The sequence below is a fragment of the Solea senegalensis genome, linkage group LG10 (genome assembly GCF_019176455.1).
Source record: "Solea senegalensis isolate Sse05_10M linkage group LG10, IFAPA_SoseM_1, whole genome shotgun sequence".
Taxonomy (NCBI): domain Eukaryota; kingdom Metazoa; phylum Chordata; class Actinopteri; order Pleuronectiformes; family Soleidae; genus Solea; species Solea senegalensis.
This window is the reverse complement of record NC_058030.1, coordinates 23,528,226-23,543,073: the sequence shown is the minus strand read 5'-3', so window position 1 is coordinate 23,543,073 and position 14,848 is coordinate 23,528,226. Positions and strand designations below refer to the sequence as shown.

General features: G+C 41.0%; 1 protein-coding gene across 5 annotated transcripts in view; it reads right to left on the bottom strand.

The window, feature by feature from the left end:
• The window catches only part of mef2aa (myocyte enhancer factor 2aa), a 74,235-nt gene that overhangs the window by 27,176 nt on the left and 32,211 nt on the right, over positions 1-14,848 (bottom strand). For all 5 annotated transcript variants that reach the window (XM_044035610.1, XM_044035608.1, XM_044035611.1 and 2 more), the window contains exon 3: positions 9,114-9,317. In XM_044035610.1, the coding sequence (XP_043891545.1) occupies positions 9,114-9,317 (204 nt within the window). The remainder of the gene's footprint in view (positions 1-9,113; positions 9,318-14,848) is intronic.

Below are 14,848 nucleotides of genomic sequence, written 5' to 3'. Positions count from 1 at the left end.
CAGCTGTGAGAAGAACAATACACACGGCAAGAATAAATCCCACCTGACGTCACATGACAACGGACACCACAGAGTGAATTAAGAGCTCAGAGTCAGGGGCCATTCATCCAAAGTGAGTCACCAAATTTAAACAAATTCATCAAATTCAGTCTTGAATACGGCACATTATTGCCTGCATTTGACTGACGAGATTGACAATTAAATATAGCCCACCCATTTATTGAATGAGAGACAATCAGAAGTGCTGCGAGCGCTCCCCTCAGAGCTCTCTGCCCTGAGACTGTGGTGAATGACTGATGTGACAAAGCTATTAGCCGCCACAATCAGAGGGAACAGTCTCAATCAGTGGACTACATACTTTCAGTTTAGACAAGAGGGAATTCAACTACAAATTGAGGATAAAAGCAAACCAATGTCACTATTATCTACAGATTTAAGAGAATGAGAGAATGACTCTGTTCCCACTCTGCGTAAAGAAAAGGCAGCACATAAAAATAATAACATGCAGATTATTGAAAATCTTCCTGCATGTTTACCTTCTCTCTCCCCCTCTCTTTCCCTCTCCCTCTCTCTTATCTCTCTCTCTTGTTCTCTCTCTTTCTCTTTGGTCATTGAGATGATCATTAGCTGTCAAGGCCCTTGAAACCATACCCCCAACCCTGGACTCCCATTCCTGCTCGCCTCTAAAATATTCATAAGGACAATTAGGAGTTCCGATAAGGCGAGTACGGAGGGCTGGGGGGGGGGGTGCGGCGGAGAGGGCAGGATGTGCCAGCAGGACGTCTGTTCTGCAACACTCTATACCCAGACCACAGACCTGTCCTCATCAATCTGAGACACAGCAGCCTCCCTCTTTGCCCCCAGTCAGACCAAGCAGCCAGGGGAGGGTGGCACAGTGCCATCTAACCAACCCCCCCTTCACTCTCCATCCCAGCAGGCTTTGCTCTGTCCTAGCCCCTGGGCAGGAGGGGTTGGCCCACACAGCACACGGGGGAGGGGGGGGGACACAGGAGCGGGCTGACTGTTGAACGAGCTAACTCACAGATGATGCCGCTGTGCACAAGGGCAAGGTCTCATTCCAGCCATGCAACCCGCAAGGTCACAGAAGAACACAGAGGGTGGACTTGTGTCTTTTGGTTGTAGTGATCATTAACATAACTAGTGTCACTGTGGCACTGCATCCAGATCAGAACAACGTTCATGTTCCCACTGTTTGACCCATTTCATATTCAACACATGCAGACGGTCCAAAAATGTGCTTTGAGCTCAATTTGAGAAGCACGTCCTAACGCTCCGCCTCTCACCTGCCTGTGTACTTAATAAAGTGGCCTGGGTTTCTGCCTTTAGTGCAGAAAAGTACTGATTTTTACATAATGATTTGACAGCAATCATCTTACTACACAAGTCGTATCTACAGTATGCTACTCATCATTGGTGTTAGTCCAACAGAGCTCCAGAAGATGACGTCACACAACCGGGGTAACGCCCTGTGGCAGCAACACTGTTCACCTCCGTACAAACATCAGGCAACAAGAAATGCTGCAAATTCAAATGCAGTTTTCGCCTCAAACTTTCTGTGATGTGTTTTTATCCTGAAAAAATAAACAATGAAGTAATTCAGTTAAGAAATAGTTCTTTTTTTCAGCAATGGTGAACAAATAGTCGAGGTTTAGCTCCAGATTTTGAGATATAGTATATATTATACAGCTAATTTTAGACACCAGCGTATTAACTCATTAGTGCCACAGTAATCTTTAAAAGAGTGCATCATGGCTTTTCTTCTTGTGTCTCCTTTCATTCATGTGCTCTCAAAAACACCCTTGGTTTGAGATGAGACATATGCAACGTAGTTGGAGAGGGTGGAAAATAAAGAGGCTCTGACGTCAGTGAAACACGACATGTGCCAAAAGCAGAAATCTCTTAGCAGTAACCTGGTAACAAGCATCACACACCAGAGAGCAGAGACATAATAAAACAATGAGATGTACTACGTAATGGATTTAAAATGCACAGAAAACTATGCTCCATAATGGAGTTCAGAGGGAAACTGTTGTAAAGCCCTAAAGGGGGAAATAATCAGTGGAGCTATGATCAAGTTAGTCCTTATAATCAAACTTCACAGTTAGAAAATGCACGGCCACTTCTCTGCCACCAGGTAATAATTACTGAGCACTGTATCTGTTCCATAGCACAGGATGTACAGTACACTGCAGAATAAAGCGTCCTATACTTGCACCGACATTAGCACGTCTATTTCATTACACTCAGAAAACTACAAAAGAGGACTGTGACCCTTTTCTCACTAAAAGCCCAGAGGAAAAGGAGTCCTTGTCCTATAAAAAGAGCCACTTTGAAACCCAGCATGTTGCTCATAACAGAACCATTAATACTGCTGCACTCACTGTGGCAAGACGAGACATTACAGGCACCTCCAAGCGGATGTCTTTGTGGAAGAGAGTACAATAACTGTGTACAAATCCTACGACACAATAAAATATTATTTACTGTTGTTAAATCCTGTTATTTCGTGTCTCTATTCTGCAAATAGGAGCGACACATGGCTGACTGAGTCACATGCTATAACTGCGCATAACATTATCAAAGGAGTTACTGTACATAAAGATAACCCTTTGTGTTTAAAGACGCCCTATTTATTTTTATCTTGTCCCACTGCACTAGTCTGAAAATAAACGCTGGTGCTACGTGAAAGGACCAGTGTGTTTGTTTTGACTATAGCAACAAAGTTCCCTCTGGAGCTGACCCGGCCGGACCCACAGTTCACAGGTGAAGTTACCTGGTCAACAAAAAATCTCAAGCTCTATGATAGATAATGCACACATCTGCTGATTAATAATACAGAGTGAAATCCTCATATTTGTGTGAGCTATGGTGAAAATAAAAAAAATAAAAAATACATAGGAAATCATTTTAATATCATTCCAATAAATCGCAGAAGCCCCAACGTGCACATGCCTTTTTTTTCTAATGTAATATTAAAATATTGCCTGGCAGAAAATTTCACACACACATACTGTATATTGAAAAAGCACTGGAAAAATCAACATCAGCTCAATAAGTCTGTGTCAACAGCAATGACATTTAATTTAGTTTTTTGTTTTTTTTCTCATCATCATAGTGAAATACCAGAAAGACGAACAGTAATATGATGAATATGAGGTGGACCGGAGTCTGACTGATGAAAAACACTCAATCTATATAGTATCTGATACATTTGATTGAATATTTAATTAGACAAATTGTGCTTTATATACGCTTATGTACGTCATGCTGCATTTATTACAGTCGTCAACAGGAAAAAATGTGGCATTATTTGACATGACTGACATAACCATAAACCTGAGGTCGCCACATAATATCAACTTAGTGTTTTTGTGTTGTTTTAAATATTGCCACAAATATAATTGCAATATCATGAAGGACGATGTGCTTCTTTTCACTTGACCCCCATCTGACCAGACCACCAGAGGCCCCTGTCATGAAGACAGTACAATGTAATGTGCATGATACACAAACATCTATGTCCCAAAGTTTGTGTTTTTTGTGTCACGATCATGAACACTTTGTTTCCAGTACTCAGATTATGCCTCAGCAGTGTGCTCTGATATTTAAGGATTTGTACTTCCTGTTAAAACCAACAAAAACAAGTTGCATACCAGATTATTCCCTACGGAATACTGAGCCAGCCAGATTCATCATCTGCGAGGGAAATTGGATCACAACTCCACTAGAGAATCAGAACAAGCGCAAATCAAACACTCCACCTGTGATAGTTTGTATTATTTGTATTTTTCTAATGTGAGGGAACTCAATGGCCAATGAATTTGACATGAAACCAGATTTATTTGATGCTAAACAAGCAGAATTTAAGGAATGCACGTTATATCATCTTTCTTTTTTTACTCATGCTCTTATATCTCACTTCCGAGCTCTACATATCCCCCTTTTCCCAGCCTCCATTTCCAGGGAGCCACCAGCAGGAGGATAATTGATCAATCATGCTAATTGAGGAGTCTGGACAGCTAGCCCACCATAGCAGATGTGCCAATTTGCATTCATTAAGAGAGAAATGAGTCTTAATCACCACTCAGTCTTTGATTGACAACATAAACACCCCCTGTCTGAAACTCCTGCTAACTATTCAGTCGTTTAAGTGGCTTTATTCCATAACTGGCAAAAAAAATCTTATTTTTGATCTGTAAAATGCACTTTATGAGCACGTTTGCCATTGATGAAGTGATCTGAATGTGGGAAATGTTGTGCTGATTGTGTTTGTAGCTTTTGTCACACGAACATCTGCAAAGGGCAGAGTGAATATCACACACAAAATGGGAGCGGGCTTGACATTTCATAACATTCAAAACAATTTACATATGCCATTGAATTATTAACATGACATAAAACCTTTGTGAGGGGAGAGCTGTTGGGTAAAAAACAAAAGGCACGAGGAATTTTCCTCCACCAAGTTGCCATAACAATGGACGTCCATCTTTATTATGAGGCAGATAAGCCACATTTCCCTATGAATGATCTCAGTTTGTTTACGCTCACAAATCATCGCGGTAAAAGACTTGAGAAGAGCGGGGAAACGTCAAGTCTTTGCATATGATACAGTTCAGTCATTCACAATTAGGAAGCGCTGGTATTTGACGCAAATTGCGTCCACAAATTGAGTTAAAGCAAATTCACATCCTTGATTTTATAAGATTACGCTAAGTATTGGCTTATTGTTGATTCCATGTGCCTGCCAATTGATTTTTCCCCTATTATGTACCTGAATTGCACTGAATGCCTCAAAGAGAAGACACATAAATGCCAGATGATGTGTGTGTGAAGTTATTCTCCGCTTTCAAGGTTTACCCTGGAGACAAAGAGGGTCTTTCTGTGTGCAGGACAGGCATGGCATGGCATGAGGTTATAGTGGAGCATAAATACAATCTGATTAGCTTCCACCAGCAGTGAGGGGAGGGAGAGTAAATATTATTAGATTAATCTAATGACTAACAGCAGCATTTTCATTTGTGCTATCAACAGAATGTGATAGGAAGCACAATAGAAACAACACCATACACCCTCATGTGTCATGTACTGTACTGAGTTTGGCTTCACATTAACTCAAACCAATTAACATCTTCATTGATTTACGACGCAAAATAGTTACACTGTATGTTTGTGAGGAGTAAATTCATCACCAACTATTTTGATGTTTGAGTTCTCAGACTTTTTTTCAGCTTCTTAAATGTGAATATTTGGTGGTTTCTTTGTTCTGTGTACATAAGAACTTAATCCGAGGGTTTGGGAAACAACACATTTTCTGACAATACCAAACCCAGAGGACATCAGGTGGGTCACACCGTGGACAGAACGTCAGACTTTATGTGCGTAACGTATTTAAAGGTCAAGTGCGTAAGACAGCCTTTTTCAAACTGTGGGGCGGGCCCCCCTTAGGCGGCGTGGAGATTTTCTAGGGGGGGGCACGAGTTCTGTGTCCTAACTAAAGTTTAGCAGGCAGAACCTTTGGTCTCGCTGACAGGGGCAAAAAGAAAACTGTGAGAAAATGCTACCTAAGACCTCTCTGTGTGTCTCAAAACATTGGCAGGGGACAGCATTGTATTGCTAAAAACAAAAAAAATATCAATAATTTGCACAGCAAATTATTGATATTGGTTAAGTATTCTTTGTTATCCAAATGTATTTATTGTTTTAAAAAATGACAATATTACAGTTATAATTGCACATTTTTGTTTGAAAATTGCTTTCTCACAAAGCAATACTGAGGTTATTTGTATCGCTAAAATGTTATTTGCACAACAAATTATTGAAAGAAAAGTGAAACGTTTGTTCTAATATCGATTCAATAAATGTTATACTTGACACAGTGTTACAATTTCGTGACAGTCAGAAGAACTAATGGTGAGTCTGTAGACTGAAAATCTACAGGGGCCTTGCTGTACTTTATCTCAACGTGACGATACAATAGACTTTTATATGGGTAGTATATTCAAATTTTGCCAAGTAACCATCCTACATTTTGAAAATTATGGGAAAATGTCATCTGGCAGTTCACCTGTCGCTGGGAGTGTTTAGCAACAGAAACATTTACACCATCACAAAAGGAAAAGGGAAAAAAGGGAAATCGGAGCCGACTGCTCAGCGTTGGATGGAGAGCCAAGTTTGAGACAAAGTCCACAGCCTTCCACTGGGTCATCAAACTGTGGCCCAGGCATGCATCCATCTGTGGAAAGAATGGAGGCTGCACTGCACGGCCCAGCCTTTATCTACAGATGGTACCACCGAGAAGGACGGTGACCTCTGATTTAGTTTCTCACATGAACAGAGCTTCCCAACAAACAGTGGGAGAGAGGGGTTTTTTTGTGTACACATGAGCACATGATTGTTAGCATGGCAGATATTGGTTTAACGCGATTTAAAAATTGAGATAAGTGTCCAGTATAACTGTCCTCATGTGAGGCGCATTTCACTAGATAAATAGGGGAGGGGTGGATTCTTCCCCTCATTACAAACGAATGTGTAGTGTAAACGGATGTGTGCAGCCGAGGGGAAGCACAACAACTGTGCAGACACACAACTGGAACTCGCATTTCTCTTCAATTCATCAAATCAAAAATCACGCTGTCCACAAATGATTAACCGGCGCTGATACAGGCGGACGGACAGCGGACTGATGTGGTGACGCTGTAAAGTAGACCGGGTTGGTTACTTCTGCTCTGCTTCTTCACTTCTGAAGCTTGACCACATGGCCGGCAGGCAGAAGCGGGACTGTGAATATCTGCAACGATGCTGGCCGAGTGAGCGCGAACAACAGAGGCTTGTTCTCGCCTTTTGTGCAGTGGAGCGACCGCGGTGACTGTAGCCAGAAGGGCTAAGAGGGGAAATCAGCTCAGGACCCCTGGTGCTCTGCGTTAATGTACAGTGCAATTAAACCCGGCTATCAACGTAAATGTCTGAGATTCAAGAGGTTTTATTTGCACATGCAGGACGAGTACAGTACGAATGCCTTTGTATTTTTGCGCAGGCTATTTGTCAGTGGGATTTTCTTCTAAAGTGCAAAAAAAAACCTGACAACAAAAAAACAAAGAAAGCTGTAAAATGTGTTCCAGAGAAATCAATAAAACACACAGTAAATACTGTTGCTTTATGTATCCGTAGTGTGGAGGGACGACCCATCTGAAAGGCAGTAAACAACCTCATAAGGCCTTCAAGTGTGGGGAGCTGTTGTTTTAAGTAAGTCGACTTCCAGTCACGACAAACACAAGTTTGTGGTCACTGTTATGCAACTCAGGAATGGAACCATGTATTTTTCATGCAGGTGAGCCCCTGCTCGGTGCTCAGGGCCCCTGATGGCAGAGTGACTGCATGAGTCAACTGGACGCCAAAGCACTCTTCTGCAGCGCTGCCAAGCAGGTAATTCAGCAGCAGCAGCAGCAGCAGCAGCAGCAGCAGCAGCAGCAGCAGCAGCAGCAGCATGAATAAAAGATAATGGGCCACAGCTGACTCCTTTATGCTGCATGTAATTTCACTAATTCCTCCAAGTGAGAGACTTTTCCAAAGCTAGTTTTCTTGAAAATGTTCAATCTCGCCCATCTTCAACCCTTAATGTCTCTTCCTTAAGTAGCTGTAATAAAAATGCTGTATGCTGTAGTGGGCAGGTGGCGGCAATAAAACCAGAAGAGAATCGCAATGCAGCAATCTAATGAAAACGGCCTCTGTGTAGAAATAAATAATCTCAGCAAATTTAAATAATAGCAATAAAATGAAAAGGGGGACTTCATGCTAGCAGTGTCAGGATTTTATCAAACGACCTCCACCAAGGCGGTTATGTTTATGTCCACTGGAGCGCTGTGACGAAAGAATTTCCCGCAAGGGATTAATAAAGTATTTTCTATTCTATTCTATTCTATTCTATTTTCATCGGTATGAGTTTATCTGTGACTATCTGCAACTTCCTGTCTACAGTTTTTGAGGGATCACACTTTGGTGATCACCAGTATTTTCCCGTAACATTTTAGTCTTTAAGAATCGACCCACGAATGACTTATGTCACATTTTCAACAAATACATTTTCTAAAGCATCACAATTATCCCTTAAACAATTAAATTATGAAAAAGCCATAATCAGAAAAAAAAATGAGGACATAGCTTAGTGTTTTAATAGATAGTTGAAAGTACAGACGTTTGAAGATGCAGTTATATAATCTATAATCAACCTTTTTTTATTATCACATTTCCAATATCACATATTCTTATAATCTGCTCTAGATTACGGATTCGGCGGCAATTCAAATTCAACACGAGAAGTACCATTTAACAAGTTATTGTGTCATGCTTATGTAAGATGGTAACGTGTGTCAGCCTTGGCCTCTGCTCTCTGAGTGCTCTTGTTTGGATGTGTTTTTATTTAGTCCTGAAAACGATACCTGCCGCTTTGAAGCAGATCGTGACAAACCACACACGTGCCAATAAAAGATGTTTGGAACACGATGTTATCTCTAATTTTTCTCGTTTACCTTGGCTCCCACATTTTTGGCTGACAATTCTCTAAACTGGCATAACAAGTGGATTACTCGTCTGCTAGGCACCGGGTGCGCAGACGCTGCCAGGAAACCCAAATGTTTGTTGAGTTTTCAATGAAAAATACTGCAGCAATCGTCGGGTGATTGTCTGTAATGAGGGCTCAGCCAAGAAACTGAGCCCTGCAGGTACAATATCTATGGGAAACAGGGTCAAAATGTTGGTGTGCAGTTAATGTGTGCATGCTTGAGCAGAGATAGCTTCTCCATGGCCGGTAATAGGTACACGAGAAGCAGCACTTATCAGGGAGTGCAGACCTTCTGTGTCCTATCTGAATGGTGACTAGAAGGAAATTGTTCCTGTAACCCTTCTGCATTCTTCATAGCCGTTAAATATATGTTATGGTCCAAAACCATGCAGTGCTAAAATATAATAAATATCCATTTTCCCCCTGAATTGGATTATAATTCATGTAAGAGTAGAACTACTTGAGCACAATGAGGTAAAAGTGAAGGAAGTGTTCTCTGGTAATGTGGGAAAAAAAAGAAAAAAGTGACACTCACCTCTACAATGTCAGAGTTGGTTCTGCTCTCATGGGGCTCATTGTACTCTGTGTATTTCAGCAACACTTTGTCCATGTCTGTGCTGGCGTACTGGAACAGTTTGTTAGAGCTGTTGAAAATGATGAGGGCTATCTCGCAGTCACATAGTACACTCAGCTCATACGCCTTTTTCATCAAGCCAAACTTCCTCTTTGTGAAGGTAACCTGAGGAGCACACAGGAAACAAAGCCACACATTAGCAAAGGAAAACAGACCTCTATCATCTTTGTTGTGTGAAGTAACAGTCAGAATGGAAAAAGCAGTACAAGACACTAAAGTCGCAAAGCAAAAAAACACGCCAAAGTATAAGAGATAATGCAAGATGTATGTTATGTGTGTTAAATGAAGGTGAAGTGAATGTAAACCACTTTACAGCCTGAAGAGTACACTGTACACACAAATCAAAGCTGCTTCATTCACAAAACTAAACGTGTATCAAATATGGGGGTGAGAGGTAGAGATGGGTATCAAGACTGGTAATACTGGAACAACGAATAAATAAACTAAAAACAACAATGTTGATAATTGATTGATGGACTTGAGTGTCTTTTTAAAACAAATAAAAATGAGTTCTCAGTATTTTTAAGCTTCTTTAATGGTTTCTTTGCTCCATTAAATCATTAAAACTGATTCATTTTGGTTTGTGGACAAAACAAAACATTTGAGATCATCATAATTTCAGGTTTGGGAAACACCAACATTTTTCTACACTCTCTGTCATTTTGTGGACCAAACAATTCATCGATCAAATGAAAGTAAAAACAACAGATTCATTGATTATGAAAATAATTGTTAGTTGCAGCCCTAATCTAAAACCGTCCTATTGTTTTTTAACTGCCACAGTTTTTCCAGCCTTTACGGCACCAGAGATCCAGACCAATTACATGTGATGGCACTTCATTTTGGGTCAGGACACATGATTACAGCAGCCACACTGAGTGAACCGTGTTGGTTTTCCTGGGATTAGAACGTCGTCTATTTTTACAGCAAACCACTGGTGTTTCACAGCAAAATAAACAGAGAAAATTATCTCTGACCACAGTTTCAACATCGCAAATCATGTCCTGTTTTAGTTTCAGAGTAAAAGCACTCTACTGTTTCAGTTTCCTGAATACATTCTATTTTTTTCAACACCGCTTTTATTGTGAAATATTTGCAGGACCAATGAAGGCACAGCTTCATACTGAAGAGTTCTGGCATTGAGTTAATTAGAGTATTTTAAATGTATAAATGGGAAATACATTTACTATAATTTATTTACAGTTTTTTATTGAATCCATGAAATTATTTGTATATGTGCATCTGAAGTGCTTTATTTATTTTTGTTTTGTAGGCCTGTTTTATTTTTCAAATGACAAATAAGACATTAAGATTTGGGAAAATAATGAAGTGAATCTTTAGTAAAGCTAATGATTCTGTTGCTGCTAACAGAACAGCAGTGTCCTCCTGACCGAAGCTAGCACTCATTATGACATGGCTACTTATTCCATAATGCTAACTCTTTAGCATCATGGTGGACAAGCGCTAAAAGTTTGGGCTCTTTTTGCTAAGTTTAGCAAATACAAAGAGACTTTTATCATGTGTAAAAATGTAATGCTACAGCCGTTAATGGGACAACATTAGCAACCCCACAACACTGCTACCTAGCTAAACACTAGGTAGCAGAGCATGTTTGACTGATTCAGCAAAGCTAACATTAATCCTCTTATGACCATCATGATAATCAGGCGGCCTGGATTTATTTTGATTTTATGGCTGGAGAATTGTCAAAAAATGTCCATTGAGTGAGAGGTTCTGCCCCAAAGATAACTTTCACTTTTGATATCTGGCAGATATTCAGCCGTGTAGGAATTACCGTGCTGAGAAGCTGACGTCACAAGCGTTTCCTGAGGGCTAAGTGTTTGTGTGCAGAGCTCTATTTCTCTGCCGAGGAGCGGGGGAGGAATGTCCAGGCGAGGGAGCACGTTTGGTTATAAGACTGGTGAGGACACTTTAGGTTTGGCCCTAAAAAGTCACACAATACCTGTGCTCTCTCCTCCGTGACTTACAGTGATATTGCTGCTCGGGCCGTGATGCGTTCACTGATGCTCGTAAAAATCTGCTCGCTCTCCTCTCAAGCAGCAGCTACAGACAACAGTCCAAACCAGGAGACAGGTGATGTCACAGGCCTGTCACCAAGTTTGCATCCAGGTGCACCAAAGTATAGAAAAGTATTCATTTGAACATCGTGTCATAAGCATCAGTATAGTAATAACATCCATGCCTAGTCTCATCTGGTGTCAGTTTTAATGGTGTCATTGCATTGAAACAATATTACCAGATAACAAGATCATCCCTCCTTCAGGAATGATTGCAATAACATAGCGCATGTCTGAAATGTCTTGTTACCAGGCCAGGGGTCAGATTCAGAGGCACAAGTCAGCACGCTGAGTCAGCTTTGGAAACAACGGGGGTCTGTGCATTACTTTAGCCTCAGACTCCATATAGGGAAAACTATCTGTGTAGTGCAGCATAAGCTTTGTAACATGAGCCCTCAGATGGGACTGCGGGTCATACATCACTCCGATAGAAACGCAAAACCCTCTCTGCAAAGTGACTTTATGTCCCGCGTCTCTGCAGCGTCGCCCGTACACTGCTGTCATTTTGTTACACCACCTCTTTATAATATGCTGTACTCATTTTTCAGCATTCACGAGCGGTAGGATAGCGAGGCAGCTGCTCTCTCCTTTAGTTTTATATTTGTATATTTGAAAGCCCAGCCTGGAGTTTCTGTTTGTCGTTAGTGCATGTTTCTTGTCAAACGTGCCTTGTATTATGTGTCCTGTGAGTGTGCTGGTAAAGGCTTGGAGCCACAGAGGACTGCATGCATGTGTCTGTATTCTCCATCAGTTTCACTGACCTACTAAGAGAGGAGTCGTGCACATGAGCTGGCTTTGTTCAACTTTAATTGGTGACAGCTCGCAGCTATACCCTCATTCTAGCTGTTATAATACAGTATAATTCTGTGTGCTGTAATGAATAAATAAATAAATAAACAAATGTTTTTACACAGGAACATCAATACCACTGTAGACATGCAGAGGAGCCACTCCTGGTCCTTGTGTTGTTTTCCGGTACACTGACCTTGTATGACAAACCAAGTTCTTTAATGACATTTGCTGAAGTGACAAGGTTAAATAAATACAGGGGAAGATGAATCAAAGGACACGTTTCCTTGCAAATCTCAGCACAGAAAAATTTAATATCTGGACATTTTCAGGCTATATCCCAATATACAAGATATGTCGGGATATTAGGCTGCACACAGGTTGTTTCTCTGGACTGGAAATTGACTATATTCCAAATAATTTGGCTTAAAATGAAAGAAGAGTTATGAAGTGAGTGCATTTCACAAACGGATTCAATAGAATAAATAATGGCGATTAAACCAGGAACAGTCATCACAGCTGCCTCATCGCGATATGTCAAAATCAAAAATCTAAGACCATATCTCACATTATGTCATTCAGATGATTTTCTCTGCATATAAAGGTGGAAAAAGGAAGTCTCAGGTCCTGTTTCTACCCAATTAGAGCACCTGTTGTTCAAACCAGCTGACATGAGTCTCTGCAGATGAAACAGCTGCCCACTCAAGCATTCGCCCGCTTGCATATTTATTTGTTTGCCTAACCAGCTGGAAAGCACGGAGCATCACGTGGGAAAAACGATTAGGAAATTGTGTGCTCTTTAGCAGATGAATGTGGCTGTTAAGCCATGGAGATGTCACCTTTCAGCAGGAAGCCCACGGATGAGACGCTGAGTGAGGACTTTGTTCCACCTGGATGCCTGGCAGAGTGCTGAGTGCAGGGCTGCTGACCCAGGCACTGCTTCATTTCAAGCTCAGCAGCAGCGGCAGCTCTGAGAAGTGCTCCTCTCCCCAACCACAGACACAAAACCTCAACACAAGCCAACTGATGCACACGTTTGCTTTTAATAGCCAAACAATACAAGCCGTTTGGATGAATTTTCCTCTGAAAATCTGATAAAACTACCAACTGGGCCAGTGGTAGCTCAGTGGAAGAGCGAGTTCAATTCCCAGCTCTGCCAGTGAACATGCTGATATGACCTTGGGCAAGACACTTAGCTCCGTGTCAGCAGTGTATGAGAGGTGTGATAGAAAAGGTGCTGCACATAGAGGCCAATGTATGAACGTGTGAGTGAGCGCTCTCATCAAAGCTGGAGGTCCTCGTCTGGAGCGACACTGGGAATTTTTCCTCGACTCGCTCACTATTATCTGGTTATTGTCGGCTGCGTAAGCTTCTCTCTGTTGTTTGACTTGCTGCAAGAGCACAAGCATGACGTGCACAGGTAGGCATGTCTCCCTTAAAGGACAATTGTATACATATGTCGATATAAAATAAAGCCTGTCTGACACATATCTGCACAAAATATCAAAGTAAAACAAGAGCACTCAGAGACCACAGACCTCCACCAAGGCTTAAAGAGTTCTTAAATTTAAATATGATACAAAACATAAACTGTTATAACCTCCATCCAGCGCCATCTTCTCTGAGGTGGCTGGTGTGACAGTGGCAAACCAAGTGAGGTCAAGTGTGCGGTTAACTGGTGGAGATTTCCTCTGGTTCACCAAGTCAAAGTCACCCATAAACTCCACGCCGTCTCAAATATGTGAGTTGAGTCTATAGAAAGATGTGGTATATCGTAGTCTAGCCCTCGGACTACTTTATGTAACACACAATGACAAGATTAGCATCCGTATTGTGACACTGTCGCTGCGACTCACAGCTGTTCTGAGGCATCAGATGTGTCGAGTACAAAAAAAAAGGTTAGGCTACATTTAGACTTCCAATAAAGTGGAGCAATTCAAAAAGCTCTCCGCCTTTGATAAGGTCGTATAAGTAGCTCACACAATAACTGGTCAGATCACCAACTACACCAGCATTTCATTTAGAGAAAACTCTGACCTTTCAACACACTGTCGCGATGCCAACACAAGGTGGTAATTCTGCTCCAAATTCTTCCCAAGTGCCCCACCACGCGCTGTAATTGTGTGTCACCGCACTCCTGCTCAGCTCACGTCACAAGATAGGTTTAATATTCTATTCTTTTAGTACTTTTTACTATTTATAAACACTTTTTTTCTATACCTGTTCATCTGTGTTCCATTCTTATTGTCTATATATCTACATTATATATGTCTGTCTTTATTTATATTACCATCTAACTAATCAGTGGAGTATTACTTCTTTGTGTAAGTTAACGTATTATGTTCTGCTCTGTGAATGATGATGATAAAACTTCATTTCGCTTCATCCAAAAGAGTTTTTGATATTTAGTTTTCACACAATTTCACTTTGAACGACACACCTGCTCCACAGACTGGAGAGACAGACAGACAGTAAGCGTTGTTCAATATATTGAGTGTTAAAAAAAGTGAAAATAAAACAATATATTGGCCGTCAGCTGCGTTGATTTTGGTCTATTAAATGAAACTGAAGGGGAAATAATAACATGTACAAACATATACTTATGGGCGTATATTCCATTTCTGACAGTAAATGTTACAAAGTGAACCTATAAATAAAATTGAGTGCCATATGTGACATATGTGTAAAATTGCACAATGAGTTTTAAAATGTGTTTTAAATCTACAAATGTAAGTGCCCATCAGACACGCTTTTACTGCTGTGTCCGAT